This window comes from Callorhinus ursinus, unplaced genomic scaffold (assembly GCF_003265705.2).
Source record: "Callorhinus ursinus isolate GAN/ISIS: 27379988/994484 unplaced genomic scaffold, GSC_fseal_2.0 scaffold117, whole genome shotgun sequence".
In the NCBI taxonomy this organism is placed as follows: Eukaryota; Metazoa; Chordata; class Mammalia; order Carnivora; family Otariidae; genus Callorhinus; species Callorhinus ursinus.
Window position 1 is genome coordinate 22,212 of NW_027397179.1, and position 24,628 is coordinate 46,839.

Genomic DNA, 24,628 nt, shown 5'->3' on the forward strand with positions numbered 1-24,628 from the left:
CTTAGCCTTGATATTTTTCAGGAGTACTGATCAGTTATTTTGTCTAATATCCCTCAACTTGGATTTGTCTAATGTTTTCTCATAATTCATGTGTGGTTATGCATTTTTGGCCAGAATAACAAACATTGTGTTGTCCTCAGTGTATCATATTAAGGAGTTCAAGATGCTGATATGTCTTATCACTGGTGATATTTATCTTCATTGCTTGGTTTAGTTGGTGTCTGCCAGGTTTCCATACTATAAAGTTACTATCTTTCCCTTTAGTAAGTATCTTGGGGGAAATACTTTGGAAGGATGGGAATTCTGGTTCTCACAAATTCATGCCCGCTGACCATAGTTAGCATCCATCTGTGGGTCTCTGTGGTGTTTGCCTAAAGGTAATTACCTGTTTCTTTCTTTCTACATTTATTAACTCAAATTCAATTAAAGGAAGAGCTAGCCCTTCTCTCATTTATATGTAATAGTATGGGCCCCATAGATACTCATTTTATTCCATGGGTTAAAATCTAATGTTACCATTATTTTGTTCACTGTTCTGGCTTTGTTTGTTCAGGATCTCCTTCAGGTTAGCTGCTGTGTCTTCTCAACAAACCCTCATCATTTTTTGGAGCATTTATTTATTTTCTGGCACCTCAAGATGTTCCAGACTCATCTTGTGTTTTCTCTGACCCAAACCTGGAATCACACTTCTTGTTGTCTTTAGCCTTCTAGTATCCAATCAAGATACTATTCTCCACAGTTCCTTAGGTTAGTTCTTTTCTTCTCATACCCTTCAGTGTGGTTATGTAATTTGTAATACAGTAGGTTCATTGTTAACGTTTGTATTTCATTTTGGGTTCCCTGTAGATTTCAGTTGGTTTTAATTATTTTTTGACTGGGAAACATGACTGTGGTTCTAAGAGTAAGAACTGTAACAAAGGTATACTCAGGGAAGTGTCACTCCCTCCCCCACCCCTGCCACCTTGTTCCTGTTTTCCCCTACCTTTCACCCCTTTCCCACTGATCCCCTGTAGCTAACTGATCTCTTTGGTATCTGGATTATCCTTTCTTTTGCACAAATGAACAGGTGGTTGTGTATTTTCTTACATCCTCTTCTTTCGTATATGAAAAATGGCATGCTATAGATAATTGTGTTTGCTTTTTTCACTTAAAAATATGTCTTGAAAATCACTCATATGTGTTGATAGAGATCTTATTCATTTTTATTTATTTATTTTTTAAAAAAATATTTATTTGACACAGAGACAGCGAGAGAGGGAACAAGCAGGGGGAGTGGGAGAGGGAGAAGCAGACTCCCCGCTGAGCAGGGAGCCCGATGCGGGGCTCGATCCCAGGACCCTGGGATCATGAGCTGAGCTGAAGGCAGATGCTTAATGACTGAGCCACCCAGGCGCCCCTAGCATGATGCTTTCACGGTTCATCCTGTTGTCAGTAGTCTATTATTTTTTATGGCTGGATGATATTCTATTGTATGGATATACCACATTTTATTTATCCAATTATCAGTTGATAGACATTTGGATTGGATCTACTTTTTGGTTATATGAATAATGCTGCTATAAACATTTCCTCATTAATTTTTACAGCTACATATTATTTCATTGTGTGGATGTACCATAGTTTATTCATCCACTATACTATCGATATCCATTTAAGTTGTTTCCAGTCTCTTGGAATTGCAAGCAGTGCTGGAATGAATAACTCTTCGTATACGTATTTCATATTGTTGGAGGTACCTCTCTAGGATTGATTCCTAGAAGTCGAATTGCTGGGTTGAAAGGTAAGGAAGGGCATTTGTAATTTTGTTAGCTGTTGTTAAATTCCCCTCCAGAGTGGTTGTGCCAGTTTGCATTCCCATCAACAATGTATGAAAATAGTGCCTGTTTCCTGACAACCTCCAACGTGGTATGCTGTTAATTTTTGTGAATTTGGATTTTGTGAGTGCAATAGTGCAATAGAAGTAGCGTTTCAGTGCTATTTTAATTTGCATTTCTCTAATTATGAGTGAGCATGAACATTTTTTCATATCCTTGAGAGCCAGTTGTATGTCTGTTTCTGTGAATTGTCTATTCATATAGTTTCCCTATTTTTCTATCAGGTTTTTTTTTTCCTTTGCTTGTGGTATAATACACTTAATATGAAATGTAATTTTTAAACTATTTTTAAGTGTACAGTTCATGGCATTAAGTACACCCACACTGTTGTGCAGCCATCACTACCATATGTCTTCCAGAACTTTTATTTCCATCTTCCCAAACTAAAACTGTGTACCTATTAAACACTCTCCATTCTTCCCTTCCCCCGGCCCTTGGCAACCACCATTTTACTTTCTGTCTCTATGAATTTGACTGCTTTAGGTACCTTGTATAAGTGGAATCACACACTGTCAGTCTGTGCTGGCTTATTTCACTTAGCATGTCTTCAAGGTTCATACGTATTATACCATGTGTCAGAATATCCTTCCTTTTTAAGGCTGAATAATATTCCATTGTATGTATATACCACATTGTTTTGAAAAGTAGGCTCCATGACCAGTGTGGAGCCCAACGTGGGGCTTGAACTCATGACCCCAAGATCAAGACCTGAGCTGAGATTGAGTCAGATGCTTAACCGACAGACATCCAGAAGCCCCTTGTTTATTCATTCATCTGTGAGTGGACACTTGGGTTGCTTCTACCTTTTGGCTATTGTGAATAATGCTGTCTCCCTCAGTTTTTAAGAGCTCTTTATGTGTTTGTCTACAGTATATGTTGCAAATATTTTCTTCCAATTTATCAGTTGACTTTTGACTTTTTTTCTGATTAAACATTTTTTTCTGATTAAATCTTTTTTCAATTTTACTGAGATATAATTGACATATAGCACTATACAAGTTTAAGGTATATAGCATAATGACTTGACTTACATGTATTGTAAAATAATTATCACAATTAGTTTTGCTAATATCCATCATCTCATCTCACCTCATATAGATACAAAAAAAAAAAGAAAAGAAAAAATGGGATTAAATTAAATTAAATCTTGGGATTTACTCTCTTAACTTGCAAATATATCATATAGCCGTGTTAACTCTAATTATCATGTACATTATATCCCTAGTACTTATTTATAACTGGAAGTTTGTACCTTTCGGCCACATTCATCCAGTTCTCTTCCCCACCCCTTCCCTACCTCCTGCCTCTGGTAACCACAAATCTGATATCTTCTCCTATGAATTTGGGTTGTTTTGTTTTTATTTGTTTGTTTGGTTTTTAGATTGCCGTATAAGTGAGATCATATAGTATTTGTCTTTCTCTGTGTGACTTGTTTCACTTCGCATAATGCCCTAAAGGTCCATCCATTTTGTCACAAATGGCAGGGTTTCCTTCTTTTTTTATGGTTGAATAATATTCCATTGTGTGTGTGTATGTGTGTGTGTGTGTGTGTGTGTGTGTGTGTGTACGTACATATATATATACACATATGATTATGGATCCATAGATGGACGCTTACATTGTTTCCATGTCTTGGCTATTGTAAACAATGCTGCTAAGAACATGGGTATGCAGATATCTCTCAGACATGGTGTTTCCATTTCCTTCAGATGCATTCCCAGAAGTGGGATTGCTGGATCATATAGTAATTCTATTTTTATTTTTTGAGGAACCTCCATTATTTTCCATAGGAGCTGTACCAATTTATAGTGCCACCAACAACACACACGGGTCCCTTTTCTCCACATTCTCACTGGTGTTTATTATCTCTTGTCTTTTTGGTGATAGCCATTCTAACAGGTTCGTGAGATGATAACCCCTTGTGGTTTTGATTTGCATTTCCCTTATAATTAGTGATGAGCACCTCTTCATGGACCTGTTGGCCATATTTTATTTTCTTTGGAAAAATGTCTAGTCAGGTGCTTTGCCCATTTTTATTGGATTATTTGGGTTTTGTTTTGTTTGTTTTTTTGCTATTGAATTTTATGAGTTCTTTATATATTTTGGATATAAACCCTGATCAGATATATGTTTTGCAAATATTTTTCTTACTTTATAAGTTGTCTTCTCATTTTGTTGATTGTTTCTTTTCCTGTGCAGAAGCTTTTTAGTTTGATGTATTCCCACTTGTTTGTTTTTGCTTTTGTTGCTTGTGCTGATGTTTTTGTCATGCACAATTTAAAACATTTTTATGTAGTTAAATTTATTAATTTTTTTTTTTTTTACTGCCTCTGGATTTTAGATCATTATGAGAAAGACTTTCTATATACAGGGTTAAAGAGGAAATCATCCATGTTTTTTTCTAATATTTGTCTGGTTCCTTTTCTTTTCTTTTTTTTAAAGATTTTTTATTTATTTATTTGACAGAGAAACACAGCGAGAGAGGGAACACAAGCAGGGGGAGTGGGAGAGGGAGAAGCAGGCTTCCCGCCTAACAGGGAGCCCGATGCGGGGCTCGATCCCAGGACCCTGGGATCATGACCTGAGCCGAAGGCAGACGCTTAACGGCTGAGCCACCCAGGCGCCCCATGTCTGGTTCCTTTTATTTTCATTTAGATCCCTAATCCATTTGGAATTTATTTATGTATATGGTGTGAGTTAAGGATCTAATTTTATCTTTTTCCGAATGGCTACCAATTTTTCCCAGCGACTCTTGTTACAATGTTCATTTTGATTCCAGTGATTTGAGATACCACCTTTGTCATATTTTACATTTTCATATGTACTCGAGTCTAATTCTGAACATGGTTTCTCTATGCGTGTGCCACTACCACAGTTTTAAGTACTTAGGCTTTATATAGTATTCTTTAATGTGTGGTAGGGCTCATCCCCTCCTGCAGCTTTTCTTCTTCACTGTTTTCCTAGCTATTTGTACATTTTTGTTTTTCCATATGAACTTTAGTATCAACTTGTGTAGTATCTTGTTGGTGTTTTTATTTGTATTGCATTCATTTCATAAGTTAACTTAGGGAGAACTGACATTTTTATAATGTTGAATCCTGTCCAAGAACAGAGGATGTCTTTCCATTTGTTCAACTTTACTCTTGTATCTTTTGGTAGTATTTTAAAATTTTCCTTGCATAGGTTGCACATTTCTTGTTAACTTTATTTCTAAATATTTAATCATCTTTGTTGCTATTACTAACAGAACTTTTCTCTATCATAATGTCTTCTGTTTATTTTTTGTTTATGTGAAAACTGTTGATTTTTGTATGTTAATTTTGTATCATGCTACTTCATTGAGTTCTTTTAAGTTTTATTGTTGATTTTGGGGTTTTCCAGGTATTCTATTATATTGTATAAAATTAACAATTGTTTTACTTCTTTTTTTTTTTTAAGATTTTATTTATTTATTTGACAGAGAGACAGCGAGAGAGGGAACACAGGCAGGGGAGTGGGAGAAGGAGAAGCAGGCTCCCCACCGAGCAGGGAGCCTCATGTGGGGCTCGATCCCAGGACCCTGGGATCATGACCCGAGCCAAAGGCAGACGCTTAACCGACTGAGCCACCCAGGTGCCCCCATCTAAATTTTAGAGTCACTTTGTCTATAACTACAAAAAACTCTGCTGTGATTTTGGTTGGAATTGCATTGAATCTATATATCCCTTTGGGAAGAATTGGTATCTTTACTAGGTTGAGTCTTTCAGTCCAAGAATATGGTATGTCTTTCCATTTATGTAGGTCTTCTTTGAATTCTTTCATTATTGTTTTCTAAGTTTCAGAATATAGACTGTATGTATTCTTTTAGATTTATACCTAAGTATTTTATTTTTTTGGAACTATTATAAATGACTTTTTTTTTCCTTTCAATTTTGATCTCCAGTTGTTGCTAGTGTATAGAAATACAGTCACTTTTTTGGGTGTTGACCTTTACCCTGTGGCTTTACTACACTCACCTGATACTTCTAGGGCTTTATTTTATAGATTCTTTGGGATTGTCTATGTAGACAATTATGTCATTTGTGAATATGAGTGGTTTCATTTCTTCCTTTCTAATCTCTTTGCTTTTACTTCTTTTTCTTGTTTTATTGTAGTGGCTAGGACTTCTAGTACACTGTTGAATAGGAGTGATGAGAGTGGACAGCCTTGCCTTTTTCCTTATCTTAGGGGGAAAGCATTCAGTCTTTTATGGTTAATTATGATGTTAGCTGTAGGGGTGCCGTGGGTGGTTCAAGTTGGTTAAGTGTCCGACTCTTGATTTTGGCTCAGGTCATGATCTCACGGTTGTGAGATCGAGCCCTGCATTGGGCTCCACATTCAGCATGGAGTCTGCTTGAGATTCTTTCCCTCTCCCTCTGCCCCTCTACCTGCTCTCTCTACCCCCACCCCGTCTGTCTGCCTCTCTCTCTCAATAAATAAATAAATATTTAAAAAAATTATGATGCTGGCTGTAGCTTTTTTGGTAAATGCCTTTTATCAGATTGAGGAAGTTTCCTTTTATTCCTGGTTTTCTTTCTTTTTTTAGATTTATTTATTTATTTATTTTAGAGAGAGAGAGCGTGTGCATGAGTGGGAGGTGCGGAGGGAGAGGGAAAGGGAGAGAGAATCTTAAGCAGACTCCGCGCTGAGCATGGATCCTGATGCCAGGCTGGATCGATCTCATGACCCTGAGACCACGACCTGAGCTGAAACCACGAGTCAGACACTTAACTGACTGCATCACCCAGGTGCCCCAATTCCTGGTTTTCTAAAAGTTTTCTTTCTTTTTATTAAAGATTTTATTTATTTGTCAGACAGAGAGTACAAGCAGGGGGAGCAGAAGGCAGAGGGAGAAGCAGGCTCCCCACTGAGCAGGAAGCCCTATGCGGGACTTGATCTCAGGACCCTGAGATCATGACCTGAGCCAAAGGCAGATGCCCAACCGACTGAGCTACACAGGCGTCCCTCATTTTTTTTTTTTTTTTTTAATCACTAATGGAGAACATAGTGTGTGATGATCATGTGCAGTAGGGGCCACATCAGAGGGGTAGGGGTCAGGGAAGCTCCTTGATGAAGCCCCTTTTGAGTTGGGATGGGAATGTTTCTCTTCACTCAGGAATGTCATAGTTCACAGTGTCACCAAAGCCATCGGTGAGCCGTTCCTCTGCATGGCTTCTGCAGCTTGGCTTGTCATACAAGGGGTATCCTGTGAATGACAAATGCTGGTCTTGGAGAAAGATTTGACTGAGAAATTAAGTATGTCTCCCACTAAAACAGACAAGCTGCCTAGATACCACTCATCTGCTTGTTCATCCCTTCCTTTCTGGAGCACCTCTTTTGTGCCAGACATGGAGGTGCAAAGATAAATAAAACAGGACTATTTGGGAGCTTAAAGGCTGGTGGGTGGGAGAGACCCAGGGTAATTCCAGGGTGGAGGTGAGAGTATGTAGGGGAAATTGAGAAAGAACCTGCTCTTGCTGTATTAAGTCAGTGTAAGATTGTCAATTTTGAAAAGCTGTTTTATTTTTATGTCTTAGGTAAAAATTCTTATATGTACTGATATTTAAAAATCCAAGGTCAGTTTCAAGATAGTGATTGCTATGTACCATTGTGGCAAAAGTAAAGGGGATAATACAGTCCACGCTGCAGAGTCCCTGCAGTTACACCTCTCAGTGTGTATTGGAGTACCGTATTCTGGCTCATTCTTTCTTTTGCTACTGGGAATTGAAGGGGCTGAGGAAAAGTAATGATAGGATAGAATTGAGGGTCTGTGGCAGAGGGGATCCTGGTCTCATGGGACTAATGTACATGATGAGTCATTGGGAGGATCATTTTTAAGGTTCCTCTTGAAATATTATGTGGACACTCACAAGTATGCCTCAGTTCCAGTGTGTAGCTGTGTCCAGCCTTCCCGCCTGCCAGCCTTAGGAGATAAGCATTATCATACCCATTTTGCAGATTAGGCTGAGGCTTAAGGATTAGGCTGATCTGCCCAAAGTCGCAATGCTAAAGAGGGACGAAAATATGACTCTAAGCCCTGTATTCTTTCTTTCCAGAGGCTGTTTTGAGTTTAAGTGAGATAACACAAATGTGCCTTGTAAGTGTCTGGGATGGACTATAGCAGTAGAAGTGTGGAAGGTACTGTATTTTTAGATTAAATTAAAGTTAGCACAGGAGCCCTTTTCGGTGGGGACAATTGGCTTGAGTTTTAGCATGGAACAATTTCTAAAGAACCAGGAAGGCTTTTATTTTTTCTTCAGCACCATGGGCTCCGTGAGGGTCTTCTGGCCCTGATCATAGTGCCCAAGGAGCTTTTGTTTCGAGGAGTCTAGGGGCTTTCTTTATGGAGGCAGGTGGGCAGGGACTTGGGCAGCAAGTGGGGCCAGAAACCTCTCTCTCGACTTGGAGCTCACTGTTTTTCCCCTCCGACTTGACTGGTCATCTTACATTCAGTCTGTTCTGAGGAGGTATCTCCTGTCAACTCTGAAATGTGACCTACACCCATCCTGCTCCTGGGTGACACAGAAACCCCAGGGGAAGGCACTGGCCCATCTAGCACAATCCCAGTGGTTGTTGGGTGCCTTCCTGCAAGGTGCTGCTGAGGCAGGAACAGGTAAGCTCTCCTCCTTAAGCAGTAGGTCGCCCCCGGCATGATGGCTGTATTGATGTTCTCCCACCTATGGATGTGGGTGCTGCTGCTGCCACACAGAGACGTGATCTCTCAGTCATCCTTGGGTCCTCCTCTTATTTTTCTCTCCATGAGGATTCAGGTGGCATCTGGGAAGACTTGCTGTGACCTGGCGCTAGCACCTGCCCTGTGGAGAGCCAGTTGGGAGGCCTATGGTTAGGTATCAGCACCACCCTACAACTTCTCTCCTGCACTCTTTACCCCCGGGTATAATTGTTTGCCCCTGCTTTCAGTTCTTTTGGGTATATACCCAGAAGTGGAAATGCTGGGTTATAAGGTAACCTTATGTTTAAGTTTTTGAGGAACCACCATACTGTTTTCCACAGCAGTGCATGAGGGTTCCATTTTCTCTACATCCTTGCCAGTGCTTGTTATTTTCTAGGTGTGTATTTTTTTTTTCTTTTTCTAAAGATTTGTTTATATGTCTGAGAGAGAGTGAGGGGGAGTGGCAGAGGGAGAGGGAGAGAGAAACTCAAGCAGACTGTGCACTGAGTGAGGAGCCTGACACAGGGCTCGAGCTCACGACCCTGAGATCAGACCTGAGCTGAAACCAAGAGTTGGATGCTCAACTGACTGTGCCACCCAGGTGCCCCCTGTGTATGTATGTTTTGTTTTTTCTTTTTTTTGCAGACAAAGCTTTTAAAATGTTTTTAAAATTTAAGTTCAATTAATTTTTTAAAAGGTTTTTAATTTATTTTTTAATTTGAGAGAGAGAGCGAGCACGGGGGGGTGGGGAGGGGCAGAAGGAGAAGCAGATTCCCCATGGAGCAGGGAGGCTGATGGCAGGGTTCGATCCCAGGACCCTGAGATCATGACCTGAGCTAAAGGCAGCTGCTTAACCAACTGAGCTACTCAGGCGTCCCATAAACTCAATTAATTAACTTACTATGTGTTATTAGTTTCAGAGGTACAATTCTGATTCATCAGCCTTATATAATACCCAGTGCTCATTACATCATGTGCCCTCCCCAATGTCTATCACCCAGTTAACACATTCCCCACCCCCCCTCCCCTCCGGCAACGCTGTTTGTTTCCTATGATTAAAAATCTCTTATGGTTTGTCTCCCTCTCCAAGTTTGTCTTGTTTTATTTTTCCCTCTCTTCCCCTATGATCCTCTGTTTTGTTTCTTAAATTCCACATATGAGTGAGATCATATGATAATCGTCTTTCTCAGATTGACTTATTTTGCTTAGCATTATACTCTCTAGTTCTATCCATGTCATTGTAAATGGCAAGATTTCAATTTTTTGATGGCTGAGTGGTATTCCATTGTGTATATATGTACCACATCTTTTTTATCCATTCCTCTGTTGATATGTGTATTTTTTAGATGATAGTCTAGAGGCGGAGTTTTAAATATACAGTTTCTACTTTTCTCTCTCTTTTTTTTTCTGTATCGTATGGTGGTCACGGTGTTCATCAGGGCATAACTTATGGTGAAGCAGCAGCTTCCAGACTGGGCAGCAACATTCTTTTTTCCTAGATGTAGACCCAGGAGATAAAATAGCTATTAGCCTAGGGGAGGTGTGAGTCTTCCTTGCCTGTGAAAAGACTGTACTTCCTTTCTTTTAGGAACCCTTGGAGAACTCAGAGCCCGTGCTGGAAGCCATGCTAGAAATCATTGCTGCCGTGCTGTTGGCAACAATAGCAGTCAATTCATGTTACCTGGATGGAGCATGCCTTCAGTCTGTTTGCCCAGGCTCACTCCCACTGCTTGCTGGGCCCTTCCAAGGGCCTTCTGCCAGCCTCTCAGATGGGACTTTTTCTGACTCTTCCTGCGATATCTGGCTTGTTTGGCGGTGCCCCCTCCCTGCTCCGGCCCTTCAGGCCGGAACCCTTGTTCTCCAGAACCCCTTCACCCTCCAGGTGCCGAGTCCTATGAGTCTGTCCCCTGGAGTGTGTCCCTTCTGTTCACTGCCCCATCCAGGTTACTGGCATCTCTTTGTTTAACAACAGCATGTAATTCATATACCTTATAGTTCACCTGTGTGGGGTGTATAAGTCGGTTTTCAGTGTATTCACAGAGTTGTGGAACTATCACCACAACCAATTTTAGAACATTTTCATCACCCTAGAAAGAAACCCTAGTCATTCCCCATTTGTCCCTCTCCCGCAGCCCACTATCTACTTTCTGTTTAGATAGATTTGCCTATTCTGGACATTGCATATAAATGGAATCAGACAATATGTGGCCTTTTGTGACTGGCTTCTTTCATTTGGCATCAAGACTCATCCCTGTTGTAGCATGTTTCAGTACTTTAGTCTATTTTATGACTGAAGAATAATTGTTTTTTTAAATATCAGTACATATAAGAATTTTTACCTAAGACATAAAAATAAAACAGCTTTTCAAAACTGACAAGAAGTTTTAGCATGGAACAATTTCTAAAGAACCAGGAAGGTTCTTCACCTTGAAGTTTTCACCTTGAAGCTGTTATGAATAATGCTCTGTGAACATTCTTGAACCAGACTGGGGGTGGACATATGTCTCCATTACTCTTGGGTAGATACATCTAGGAGCGGGACTTCTGGGTCATTCGGTAACTCCGTGTTTAACATTTTGAGCAACTACCAGACCAGTTTCCACAGCGGCCGCACACTCTGCCTTCCTATCAGTAATGTGCGAAGTTCTAATTTCTCCATATCCTCACCAATCCTGTCTTTTTTCTGCAGACTTTAAACTGGTCTGCCTACCTCTAATACTTTTTCCTTTATATTTCTAAAATTTTGTTTTCCCGACAACTCTCGGTGGCCCCCCTGTTGCCCACGGGATGATGTTCCCAGTTCCCTGGCCCGGCACTCTGCCATCCCCCACACCCGTCTCTGCTGTAAGGCCCGGCCACGGGCTGTGCTGGCTCCTGCGTGTGTCCACATTTCCTCATCACACCATACACCCCCTACCTCTTTGTTTCACCACTCCCTACTGCAGTGCTGTCTATTTCCCAGGGCTTACCACAAGGGCTGCCTCCCTCACTGTCCTGGATCCTTTCAAGTGAGTTGTTTTCCACCTATAGATGTTGCCTGGGTTTCTCTTTGTTTCATTCAATTTTTGAAAAAAATAACTGTTTATAGGTCTCCTTCCTCTGCTGAGCAGTGAGCCCTGGGGGCAGGAGTTGGTCTCACTCTTCTTTGTCCCTGGTGCCTGGTGTCTTGCCTGGCTAGGGCAGAAGCTCTGGCCATAGGACCTGGGTGACAGGTCACACAGCCGTTCTGAAGCAGTTGCTCACCGGCCTGTGTGCTTAGAGCTGGGTAGGCCCCTGGATTTGGGGACTGCTTTGTGATGGGCCCCTGCAACTGTGACGTTCCTGGCTTTTCCTGGACCCTCTCTCAGTCTCTCCTCTTTCCTGTCTAGAAGACTGTGGACCAGCACAGCCCCTGCCAGTGATGGGAAGTGGTGCTCAGTGGCAGCGCTGAAGCTCTCTGAGTATGGTAAGGACTGGTGCTTGCCTATTTTGCTGGTGTCAGTGTTCTTTTTTTTTTTTTTTAAGATTTTATTTATTTGTTTGACAGAGGGAAACACAGCGAGAGAGGGAACACAAGCAGGGGGAGTGGGAGAGGGAGAAGAAGCAGGCTTCCCGTGGAGCAGGGAGCCCGATGCGGGGCTCGATCCCAGGACGCTGGGATCATGACCTGAGCCAAAGGCAGACACTTAACGACGAGCCACTCGGGTGTCCCTGGTGTCAGTGTTCTTTAGTCGCTTCACTCCTGGGGGTGAGGGGTCATTTCCTGGGTGACACTAAGTATGGGACAGCCTTCCTCCTGGGAGAGCTGTTGGTGCAGTTGAGGGTAGGGATGTTTGGCCTGCTGTTGGAGTGGCTTGCCGGGCCTCGTCACGGTGAGAAAGGTACAAAGTTAACATATTTTGTTGGTGTCTGTTATTCTGATGTCTAGGTCCTCTGTTGTGTCTGGCATTGCGGGGGTGTTCCTTTTGCAGTGAATAGCACCCAGGACATGCTCCCCAAGTAGCTTGTTGTGGTCCCCCTGGACGTGTTCTGGTCTTTGTTTTTCTCCTCGATGATCCTTTATTGTTCATTACATTCTGAGAAGGCCATAGCTGTTCGAGTTACAAGATTATGTGCTGGAGCAGAGTTGTCTTCATTGTAGGTTGTTAAAGAGACAAGTAACATCTCAAAAGCAACTTTTTTCTTCCCTCAAATCCCTGTTTTTAGATTCGAATTGCAGCCTTAAATGCCAGCTCTACAGTTGAGGACGATCATGAAGGAAGCTTTAAAAGTCACAAAACGCAGACCAAGGAGGCCCAGGTATATAATCCATGGTCTTCCTCTGCAGGTAGACCTTGCTTTTCATCTCTGTACATGGTACCTCATTTTAAATGCATTCACAAGACTTAATGGGATTTTAGCTCTCTCTCTCATGTTACACCTTCACTTGGGGGTGGTCACACCAAAGAGAAATTCTGTATTCTGTGAGCACTGTTTGGGCCGGTTCAGCCCCTGGGCCCACTTGTCCAGCAGGGCCTCACTTTCTGTGCAGCCCATTCTTTGTGCTCACTTCAGGAGTTGGCACGCCCAAGGGGTGGTAGCGTGTTAATGGTAGGCGGTGCTTTGAGGTTTCCTGGTGTATTGCCCTCACGTGCCAGCGTGAGGGGGCCCTTGCTGGGAGCTGTCTTGAGGGGGTCTCACTGAGGGTCAGTGAGGGGCCGGGTTCAACTTCAGCTCTCGAGATTCTTGGTCTTTCCTCCTTCCATGAGGCCTGGTACCACTTCCCCTTCAGCCTGGCCCTCTTCTTCCCTCCACCCATCTCTCCACCCGTGTCCTGCTGTGGTATCACAGTGGTTTGCTTCTTTCTTGCCCCCACCTTTGTTTTCCCTGGAATAAACATGTGCCTCCGCTTTCACAGGAGAAACACACAGGCAGTCTGGAGCCCTCTCAAAAGTCTATAGTCAGCGGTCCTTGGTCTTTAAGGGGTGTCATTGGGGCTCAGCCTGCCCAGTGCCCCTCCGTCCTGGAGGAGGTTGTCATCCTCCCTGGGCAATGATCAGGCAAGGGCAGAGTTGCAGGTAGAAGCAATGGAAACCATCCATATTCTCTAGGAATCTCTGGGTTATTCTGGCTGGTGCGGCCACTCTCCCAGCTTCACCCAGAAGAGGCCAGCTGAATTCATAACCTTGCCATTGCTCTGATCCTGTGTCCCTGGGCCAGTGTGTCTTTTGCTGTTGCTTAGACTCACTTGAGCCTATGTTGCTCATGTCTCCTTGGGGGACTCTTGAGGGGTTCTTCTCCCAGTGATGAGCTCCTGGGAGGTTGGAGTGTTAGGACTGTTTCCATTACGCTTGTCAGTTAACATGGCCTTGACTGTAGCCTCCCCTTACACACTTTTGGCTTAAAAAAGACAAACCTTTGTAATCTCCTCTCTTGGTTCACAGGAAGCAGAGGCTTTTGCCTTGTATCACAAAGCCCTGGATCTCCAGAAACACGACCGGTTTGAGGAGTCAGCCAAGGCCTACCATGAGCTCCTGGAGGCACGCCTGCTGCGAGAGGTGAGGCACCACAGGCCAGGTGACGGGCTTGCCCTCTGCCCGCCCCTTCTTGGCGACCTTGGACATGTTACTTCCTCTCTCTGCCCCTCAGCTTCCCCACCTGTAGGGTGTCAGCCTCCTTGGGTTGCTGTGAGGGTTGAGTGAATCCAGTGAAGCATGTAGAGTGGTTCTTGGTATATAGTAAGAGCTCTGTGTCGGCTATTTTGTTACATTCTCTTTACAACTACTCTGCCGAGAAGGTGGGGGCCACTGTCCCCATTTTACCGTTGTGGTAGCTCAGAGCCCCCCAACTAGCGAAGCATTAGAAACAGGATTGGAACCCGTGGTTTCCTGATACTTAATGATCCTGTTGGTAACACATCTTGGCAAATGCCGTTGAGGTGATGGCCCGTGAACTCAGGAAGCCTGTGTAGGCTCTCAGAGAGAAGGCTGGAAGAGCAACACCGAGCCACATGGAGGGCATAGGGTAAGGGTATGGCAGAGAGGGGCAGGCAGGGCAGGACCCAGTGGTCCAGTGTGGCGGCCATGCTAGTGGCCAGTGAGTTCAGCCTGAGTTGGCTGGGTCATGGAGATGTTGCCTGGAGGTTTGAGAATGAGTCTCAACTTGAAATGGATTTAGGAAGAATTATGTTCCATTAGGAGGAAAGGCTTTTGTTTTTAAGTACCTACACACAGAGACATGCAATAAGGAAGCAGACAGACTCCATCCAAGGGCATTTTCTGGAATGCGGTCCTTCAGTTGAGCAGTCTCCTACACCTCTAGGAAGGCAGACACTTACGTCTGAAGCCCCCACCCTGGATGGTTTTTACCACGGATGAGACAGAATGCTAACTGAGTTCTCATTGTCAGTTACAGGAGTCCATCCCTCCCTCACTCGTGGATGTCAGGATTCTCTGGTGCTGGTTATAATGTCTTGGAATTCGGACTGTGGGAAATGTGATGCGCCCCTCCCCCATTGGTAGGAAGTGAGTGAGGGCCCAGAGATTAAAAAGACTTTATTCCATTTTACTGAGCTCCAGCCATAGGCCAGGGGCTGGGTGTGTTTCAGGAGGAGGGGGTGTTCCCTCACACCATGGTGGAGCGGGCCTCCGAGGTGTGAGTGGGTGAGCAGAGCAAAGTCGGAAGGGTGCTGGTCGTCCTTGCAGTCATAGGTGTGTCCACCTCTTTCTCTGTCACTCTCAGCCTTGAAAGACTGCTATGGCACTCTCCCCCTTGGCTTGTAAAGGTAAAGCATGGTCATTTGCAAACAGTTGAAAAGTACAGAAAATGTACAGAAAAGTTTCTTTTCACATTCATCTGCATGGGTATACTTACTATTAAACTAAATCATGTGGTTCTGGTCTCACGAACACTTGGCATAAACGGGCCCTGGAACACAGCTGACTCCTAAGAAGTAGATAGCTTCATTGGGGAGGCTCGCTGGGGCGAGCCCTTTGTCTTCCGTGGGTGTCAGCGTGTCTGTCTCAGAGGGTGGAGAACGGTGCTGAGCCCAGCTGGTTGGGTGGAGGTTAGTTACGAGAGCTTCTGCTGTTGTGTGTGGAGGCACACTGACTAGCCTCCGAGGTAGACTCACACAGCCTCTCTTGAAGGGTTCACACCAGATTTTGAACTGTTCTGTACCTGGAGCGGCGAAGGTACCTGGTATCCCGCTGTGGTCAGCCCGATGTTGGGGATCTTTCAGCAGTATAAGCCAGACGACAGGAGAAGATAAGGAATGAGGTTTGATTTGAGCTTTTTAGTCTTCTTGTTGGGATTCCGTAAGAGTGCTAGGGTAGATTGCTTGGATTAGTCAAGGGGTGCTTCCTAAAGGTTGCATGTCCTCAGGTCTCATCTGTTCTGATCATGAAGAAGAATGTCATGTGAATGTGACCTGTCCCAGGACAAGGCTGAGATAGGGACCCACCCCTGGAAAGAATTTCTTTGTGCCACCGAGTTTTTCTGTTAGAAAATGTTTTACTTTGTCCCATGGTTAGAGCAGTAGTTTTCCTCATCAGTGGTGTCTTAGAAGTTGTAGGATTTTCTAAGAGTTTTCATAAAAGCTGTAGTGAAATAACTTTATATAAAGCATGTTATTTATTTATTTGCCAGAGAGAGACACAGCAAGAGAGGGAACACAAGCCGGGGGAGTGGGAGAGGGAGAAGCAGGCTTCCCGCGGAGCAGGGAGCCCGATGCGGGGCTCAGTCCCAGGACCCTGGGATCATGACCTGAGCCGAAGGCAGACGCTTTAACGACTGAGCCACCCAGGCGCCCCTGGCTCACACTTTTGATATTTAGGGTAGGATTTACTGTCCTTGTAATACAGAGGTTGTCAGGGCACTAACTTCTTAAAGTAACTTGTCCACAGTTACGTGAAGAGCTACAGAGTTGGGAGCTCAGCCACCTGATTCCTAATCTGATGCTCTTCTTGCTGTAGGATGTGTAGGGCTGTGTAAGTTGGCTGCCTGGCCACCTCCAGACCCTGCCACTGCCCCCAGGTGGCCTCCTCCTGTCCTGTCCTCCCTCCCAAGGCCTGCTGCTGGGGAGCTGCAGGCTCCAGGCTCGACCTTTCAGCCATGGCCGTGGCGACGGGGAGGGTTCCCTCTGTCTCTTTTGGTGCCGAGACTATCTTCAAACTGCCTTGTGGTGATCTAGCTTTCCTTCTCTGTCTGCTCAGAGCTGGAGGCGTTCCCCTGAGAACATCTAGTGTAGAGCTTTCATTTTCCAATGGAGGTTGGCACCGAACTGGGCCAAGGGCCTCTGCAGCAGAGGCCAGCCGGGAAGCCAGGTGTCCTGCTGACTGCCTGCTGAGGTTTCAGGGCCTAGGTGTCACTCTGGACCTCTGTTTTTGTTCACAGGCAGTTTCGTCTGGTGATGAGAAAGAAGGGTTGAAGCACCCTGGGCTGATGCTGAAATATTCCACATATAAGAACTTGGCCCAGCTGGCAGCCCAGCGAGAGGACCTGGAAACCGCGATGGAATTCTACTTGGAGGTGTGGTTTTGGCAATGTTTATAAGCCTCTTGGGGCTTTTGAAAGCTCTTGGTGGAGGGGGTAAGATTGTGGGCTTCTGGGCTAAAAAGAATTTGTAGTGGTGTATCACCAAGCTGTGGTCCCTGAGACCCTTATCAGCTGACAGCAGTGCGTTCGAGAGAGCAGGGGCCTGCATGTGCGTTGGTCCTCTGCCACTCAGGGCACGTGTGGCCACGGCTAGTTGCTGACTCTCTCTGGCCCTCCAGGTCTACACCAGTATAGTGGGCATGGTAAGAAAGAGGGCGGTTGTGAAAACGGAATGAACTGGTACTAAGAACACAGCCTGACCCCCTGGCACGCTATACCTGCTCATAACAGTTTTGCCATGAACTCTATGTTACCGTCACCGTCTCTGTGGGCACCTCTGAGGTGCCAGACACCACGCGGACACCTTTCCACGCATGCGCTAACCGTATGTCATCTTGCAGGGAAGGTGTCTTTATCTTCATTTTAGTGGTGGGGGGACTGAGGCTCAGGATCACGCTGCCAGTCACTATAGGAGCAGGGATGTGAACTGAGGTCTGTCTTCAGAGCCCATAATCTTCCTAGAATCCCACAATTTAAAATTAAATAATTTTTTTTTTAAGATTTTATTTATTTATTTGACAGAGAGAGACACAGCATGAGCAGGAACACAAGCAGGGGGAGTGGGAGAGGGGGAAGCAGGCTTCCCGTGGAGCAGGGAGCCCGATGCGGGTCTCGATCCCAGGACCCTGGGACCATGACCTGAGCCGAAGGCAGACGCTTAACGACTGAGCCACCCAGGCGCCCCTAAATAAAAGATTTTAATTCCCACAAAAATACCCCACAAATCCCATTTGCTTTTAATGGTACTTTCACTTCCTTTATCAAATATGTAAGGAGTACAGGTGTTCAGAGTGGCAAACTATGTCAAGAAGATGTTCTGAATTCAATAAATTGGTTCATGTAGCTTGTGTTTGCCATTTTTCTGGGTGGCTTGGGTGGCTAGGTTGGTGCTCTGCCCCTCCTGTCACCATGGGCACCTGCTCGGCAAGAGAGCCGACTGAGCGTGTGCGCTCTCTGTGCTGCTTCCAGGCAGTCATGCTGGACTCCACCGATGTCAACCTCTGGTATAAAATTGGACATGTGGCCCTGAGGCTTATCCGGGTCCCCCTGGCTCGCCATGCTTTTGAGGAAGGGCTGCGGTGCAATCCCGACCACTGGCCCTGCTTGGACAACCTCATCACTGTCCTGTACACCCTCAGCGATTACACAAGTGAGTCAGGCTTTGATGGCTTTCTCCCTTGCGCTCGTGTTTTTGCAGACAGAGGAGGGAGGGCAGCTTGGGTAAGTTGGAGGCCAGGTTAACACTGAAGTGCTTTCTGCCTGACTGTCAGGAAGAGAGATGGCTTTGCATTCCTGCTTTATTGCATGTGTCTTTCTCACTCAACTGAGCTTTCTTAAGTGCACTGTGGTGATAGGTAGCATGTTCTCTGAGTGGTTTTCCCTTTGCTTATTTCATTTCATCCCTGCATTGTCCCATCCTGCTCCAGAACCTGTTTCTGTAACTTGCTGACAAGATGGCCTGGCAGTTGCAGCTTGACTCCTTCTGGTGCTGGGGACCTCACTACCTCTTGAGGCGGTCCATTCCTTTGTAAAGCAGCAGGGCTACTAGAATGGTCTCTGCCAGATGAAGCCCCAGTCTGCCCTCCAGTTGCTTAAGCTCCTTGGCTCCAGTCTTTCCGTCTACTCTGCAGAGAATTCCTTTGTCCCTTGCATGGGCTGGTCCTGAGGCAGGCACTGATTAGGTGTTCTAGGGGTCAGCCTCCTCTGGGTGTCCTCTGAGGCCAGAGAGGAAGGGGGCTTTCCAGGAGTGCTCGGAGCAGGACCGAGCACAGTGGGAGCCCAGGGCTCTGTCCACTACGTACCCTGCAGGCTGGTCCAGTGTGTGAGGGTGCTCCGCACCTGGCTGGGCCCGGTTACTCTTTTTAGGACAGACATGCCAATGAGCACTTGCTATCACTTTCAAGGTTTAGGCCTGGAAGACTGACTGGCAGAGGCTTTTTCCTTCCCTTTTTTAAAGACAAATAGTGTGGAGTGTTTAGAGAGGCACTAGGCCCTGCTCTCGCTTCCCCACCTCCGGTTCTCCACAACTACTTTTTGATTGAGGGGGCACACGCACACAGTAGAGTGCACAATATGTATATGTGAAACATGCCCAAGATGCAGAACATTTCTAGAGCCCCAGAAGGCAGGCTGCTTTCGCTCCTGTTCCAATCATTCCCACTTGGGAGGTGATCTTGATTTCTCCTTTTTGTTGCCAGAGAGGAGCTCTGCTTGTTGTTGAGGCTCCTCTAGGTGGCAGCAGGTGGCGGCGTGTACTCTTCTCACCTGGCTCCCTGGGCTGTGGTCTTCCCATCCGTGAGGGCACCCGGGCCATCACTTGGGCCTCTTTATTGCCGTGTTGTCTGTTATGTGCATCTGCACAGTTTGACCATTCTGTGCTTGCACATCGGGTCGTTTGCGGAGTCGAGTTCGTGCCTAACACTGGTGTGAATGCTCCGTGTGCGTCTTCCGGTGGGCACGGCACTTGTTCTGCTTGCCCCAGTTTTCATGCCCACCAGTAGAATGTGATAGTGCTTGCGAGGTGCCCTTTGGACTCTCACAGCTCCTTCTTCGAGAGGTGTTTAGGCTCCTCTTGGAAGCTTTTCCAGTAGCTTGGGGGCCACCTGAGGTGGACAGTGTTGTGTTCTACCTGTCTTTCCCCAGCTACCGGGTTTAGTTCTTTGTACCCCTCTGTCGTGGTAGGAGAAGTTGTACTTGGTAAACTTAAGTCCTTGGGGGCAAATAGGCCTGGGGGGCTGAATGGCTGCTCTGTCTGGGGGAGCCCCGTCCTGATAGACTTGACATCCATTTATTGATTTCAAATGTACGTGTGTGTGTATCTGCGTGTGTGTGTGTGTGTGTGTGTGTGTGTGTGTGTGTGTGTGTGTAACTATAGACTCCATGCCCAGTGTGGAGCCCAATGCAAGGCTTGAACTCACGACACAGATCAAGACCTGAGCCACAGTCAAGACTCAGACACTTACCTGACTGAGCCACCCAGGCGTCCTAGACCTGACACTTATTTAAACCCCAGAGTAAAAGCAGCATGTTAAATCGACTCCCAGTGGCTTTTATTCACTTGAGATGAGTAGGCAGGGGTGCTTGGGGTTGCTGCCCACTGACCACCTCTTGTTCCTTTGGAACTTCCCAGGCCTTTTGTCTGTGGGAGCGCCGCCGTAGTACAGCTTGTGCGGTGAGCTTTACCACTGCCAGAACGCCTGCGGAGAGCCAGCATCGCCCGATGCTCCAGGCCTCCCGGGTTTTCTCTCTGGGTGTCTCTGAGGGCCACTGTCGTGTCCCACTGTGGTCCCAGAGAAACCGTGTGCTTGTTTGTGTGGGCCAGGAGCCTCTGGGTCATCTGTGCAGCCGTTCGGTCAGCAGCTTGCTGGGCTCTACCACCCAGACCCTCCCTGTGCATAGGTTGCAGAACCTTCATGTGCCTTGCGGGGGACAGCGTGGTACTGTGGAGCTTTGTGATGGGGCCCTGCTCTCTCCTTCCATGGCACTCTAGGAGGACACCACTTCCTTCTGTCTCTCAGAGCTTCCATGCCCACATCTCTGCTTCTGCTCTCCCTTTCCTTCCTCCTGACCCCTGGCTCCTTCTTTATCTGGTTATTCTTGACAGCAGTGGCTTGCAATCCATCTACACTCAGACTCTGAAGCTGAGCAGGGCATGGTAGTGGTGGCAGTGCCCAGCTGGAGCAGAGCTGGTACTTGGCTGCACTGTATTGTTTCTCCCCGTGTGTTCACAGGTGAGGCCTGGTGGCACCGGGCCTGCTGGAGATTTATTTATGGCAGTCACGTCTGTCAGGGGCTATTCCCACTTATAAATACCAAAGGCTTTCCTAGTTCACATCGCAGATCTGCTTCGTGACTCCTTGCTATCCCGTATTTTCTCTTGTGTTGCTTTGCCTGTGACTGTTTCCACTCCTGGAGGAGCTAGAGAAGGATAGGCTTTCCAGATCATTGATTTGAGAAGGCTCGTTGACATGAATGATGGACATGCCTTTAATTGCAGGCAATAACTTTTTTGGTAAGAACAGTTAAAAAAAAAAAAAAAGGAAAATTGGAAAGTTCAGATAAGCAAAAGGAGCAGAAACCAGTTTTATGTGTACAAATGGAGTCGTGTGGCCTGTTTGTTTCCTGCCTTTTTCCCAGGCTGTCTTGTGGCCTTCCTTCTGGTCAGTGAAGACACCCCTCAACCATTGGTACAGCAGCTCCTCAGCAGCCCAGTGTGTGGACTGGGGACGCTTTCCTCAACCAGGCGCCCCTAGTGGTGCTGAGTGCTTTCCTGATGTTTTGAAGGCTCTTTTCCAATTAGCCAATAGCCAATCACTGTGGGCCTGTAGGTTTTTGCAGCAATTCCTAGAAGTGGATTGTTGGGCTGCGGGTCTGTGTGTAATACCCATGGCTCTCTGGAAAGGTCGTCATACAGTCTGTCCTTGCCCATCAGCATTTGGGTTTGCCTCATCTGCTGTGGGTAGTAGTATTTTCAGCATCCCGTTATTGTTTGCCAACATTTCTTTGATTCCAGAGTAGGGACGTTTTCTTGGGGTTAACTGGCAAGGCCAGAGGTTGGGGTGCACACTCAGAAATCAGATCGTTTCTTTCCTTACCAGCATGTCTGTACTTCATCTGCAAAGCTTTGGAGAAGGACTGCCGGTACAGCAAAGGACTGGTTCTCAAGGAAAAGATCTTTGAAGAACAGCCTTGTCTCCGGAAGGACTCCCTCCGAATGTTCCTTAAATGGTGGGTTCTGCCTCTTCCTGTGCTGGTTCTGCACTCCCCTCTCCCCCAAAAAGGTGTGTGGCTGGTGGGTAGCAGGAGGCGTGTGCACCTCCTTCTCTCAGGTCCTGACTCCCTGGCAGTTAAGCCCCTGCACTTCAGCCCCCACTGGACCCCCTCACCTGGCTTTGATCCTGCTTTGCCTATTACTCGCCTGTGTGCCTAATCATGGCGGTGCCTCCTTGGCTTTCTGCCGCCCACCTTTCCCCCTGCCCTGCTGGCTCTTGGCATTCACCAGCTCTCCTCTGGGTGCTTGCGGTAGCCTGCTGTGCACCTTGTCTGCCCGCCACCCACTGTTTCCTTTTCCAGGGCTTTGTTCCCAAGTGCTTCCCAAGTTCGGTGTCCCAGATATGACCCTGACACCCCTGCCTTGCCTCCAGGACAAAGCTCATGCTCAGAGCATCACCCAGGAGGTCCTTTACAGTCTGACCCCCTTAGTTCTTCTCCTTGCCTCCTGTTTCTCCCTGCCCCAGGAGAAGACTGCCCTAGGTCTCTGACAGATTCCAGGCCTGGCCCCGTTGTGCCCTGTCCTGTCCTGTGCCCTGGCTCCCTCATGCCCCTCACCTGGAAGGCCAACTTCCCACCTCTCCATCTGTCGTGCCATTGCTCCTTCTTCATGTTCCAGCTCCCAGGTCACATCTGGGCAGCTTTCCAAACTCTGGCTGCCTTCCTCCCTCAACGCTCCAAATGAACCAACTCCTCCAGTCCTCTGGTCCTTGGCCCCTGCAACTCAGCTGGTGAGGGGTTAGTGGTTATTTATCTCTGTGTCTATCTCTCATAAGACTGTATTTCTTGTTCATATCTGTCCTGATGGTACTAACCATCCTAAGAGAGAGAGAGAGAAAAGGGAAAAGTAAATCTCTAAGCAAATGGCTTTGTGGTAGAGCCCTGCTGAGAGGCATCAGGACAGCCGGGCAGGAGAGCAGGTATTGCTGGGCCTGCCTCAGGTGGACGTGTGTCTGTGTGAGGGCACCTGAGGCCTCACAGCCCCTGCCCGTTCTGTAGTTTGGCTATACCAGGGACTTCGGTGAGCTTCGGGAGTCTGATGACTTTGGGGCTGGGCAGGATGGGAAAGTTACATTCTTTTACAATTCTCTGTAAATAATTGAGAGCAAGGTTTTATTTTTCTGTGGCTTTTCTGAGATTACTGTGATATTGTTAATACATATAAAAACCCTTTGCTCAATTTTGAATTGTAGAGGGAACAAAAGGTATTAGTCACTTGTATTGTATGTGGGTATTAAGAATGCTAATTACTGCCCTTAGAGGCCACTCAAGGGGTTATTTTATTTGTAGGAAGAATTAATACAGATTAAAGGGTATTAACTGCATCTCTGTAAAATTTCAGCCTCTGCTGTAGTTTGTGACATTGTGATTTCTCTCTGTCTTACACACTTTAGTGACATGTCAATCCATGATGTGTCGGTGAGCGCAGCTGAGACGCAGGCCATTGTAGAGGAGGCCCTGGGACTGCGGAAGAAGCGACAAGCGCTGACCATGCGGGAGAAGGAGCCAGACCTGAAGCTGGTGCAGCCCATCCCCTTCTTCACGTAGGTCATCCGGGTCTGTGGCGGTGCTGGGTCAGCTGGTGAGCCCTGCACAGGAGGGAGAGGCCCCGAGGCCTGCTCCTGGGCTGATGGTGTGCGTGGGGGCCGGGTGCATGCTAGACAGACACCTAGAGGCGTGCATGCACTTATTGGCCGCCAAGAGGCAGGCCAGGCCTCTCCCAAGTATGCCCAGTTGAAGTCTCTCTTTGCTCTTGCTGTTCTTGATGCCAGCCACCTGCCACATCCCTGCAAGCCCTCTCTCAGTCTGCCCTTCCCAGAGGGGAAAAGGAGAGTAACGTTTGCCACACACTGGACAGGCAGAAACGGAGTTCAGAGCAGTCAGGTGGTGAATGGAGAGTCTGGAGTTGGTCCCAGGTGTGGGTTCCATGGTTCTTGAGCACCTGCTCTCCCTCTGGGGCCACGCGGGGTGCCCTGGAGGATGGGCCTCCGCATAGCCCTCGTGAGTCCCGCAGTGTGTGAGAGGCCCCCCAGGGAAGGGAAAACTGGTATTGGCAGCCTTCCAGAGTTGGGGTCATTCAGCCCCTTAGTGAGATCTCGTGTGTAGTTTTTGTTTTTTAAAAATCTGACTTCGAATCTTGAATCTTTAAATTTAGCATGGCTTGACAGCAGTGTTCTCATACTCAGAGGTGTTGTCCCATAGTGGTCTGGGGCTCCTACCATGGATCAGACAGGCCTGGGGCCAGTCCTGGCACCCCTAAGTGGGTGACCCTGGGATGCTACTCGCCACTCCTAAAAGCAGGGAGAGCAACCCTCTCTTACAGAGTTGTTGTGATAGTGAAATAGAACCGCTGGGGGCCAGCACAGAACCAGCATTTCCTCACACACTCAGGAGGGGCAGGCTTTTGATCCATGGTACAACTACCGGTGTGTTTCCACATGTTGAGTGTCCCAGGAATGTCTCCCGCCCGGACCCTGACATGGGTCAGGAAGTTGGGGCTGCTCTCAGACTCTTTGTCAGTTGCCCTTCCCATTATTTGGTCAGCTGGGTCAGGAGCCCCATCCTATCTGAGTGTGGGCTTCCTAGCCGAGACATTGGGAGTTTGGGAAAAGCCCTGAGTGCTTCCCTTTACAGTGAAGGAGGGGAAGGCTGGGGAAGGCCTGAGAACGCTGGAGAGGGC

The 24,628-nt window shown here is 46.6% G+C and overlaps 1 protein-coding gene across 8 annotated transcripts in view; it reads left to right on the forward strand.

Moving 5' to 3' along the window:
• Window positions 1–24,628, forward strand: part of CABIN1 (calcineurin binding protein 1) — a 151,476-nt gene that overhangs the window by 2,295 nt on the left and 124,553 nt on the right. For 4 of the 8 annotated variants that reach the window (XM_025857272.1, XM_025857276.1, XM_073889746.1 and 1 more), the window contains exons 2-8: window positions 11,934–12,010; window positions 12,751–12,843; window positions 13,968–14,081; window positions 16,918–17,052; window positions 18,148–18,328; window positions 21,777–21,906; window positions 23,343–23,492. In XM_025857272.1, the coding sequence (XP_025713057.1) occupies window positions 12,008–12,010; window positions 12,751–12,843; window positions 13,968–14,081; window positions 16,918–17,052; window positions 18,148–18,328; window positions 21,777–21,906; window positions 23,343–23,492 (806 nt within the window). In that variant the 5' untranslated portion in view covers window positions 11,934–12,007. Of the gene's footprint in view, window positions 1–11,555; window positions 11,574–11,933; window positions 12,011–12,750; window positions 12,844–13,967; window positions 14,082–16,917; window positions 17,053–18,147; window positions 18,329–21,776; window positions 21,907–23,342; window positions 23,493–24,628 lie in introns of those variants that run through there. The other 4 variants (XM_025857273.2, XM_025857275.2, XM_073889745.1 and 1 more) reach the window with 3 other exon arrangements.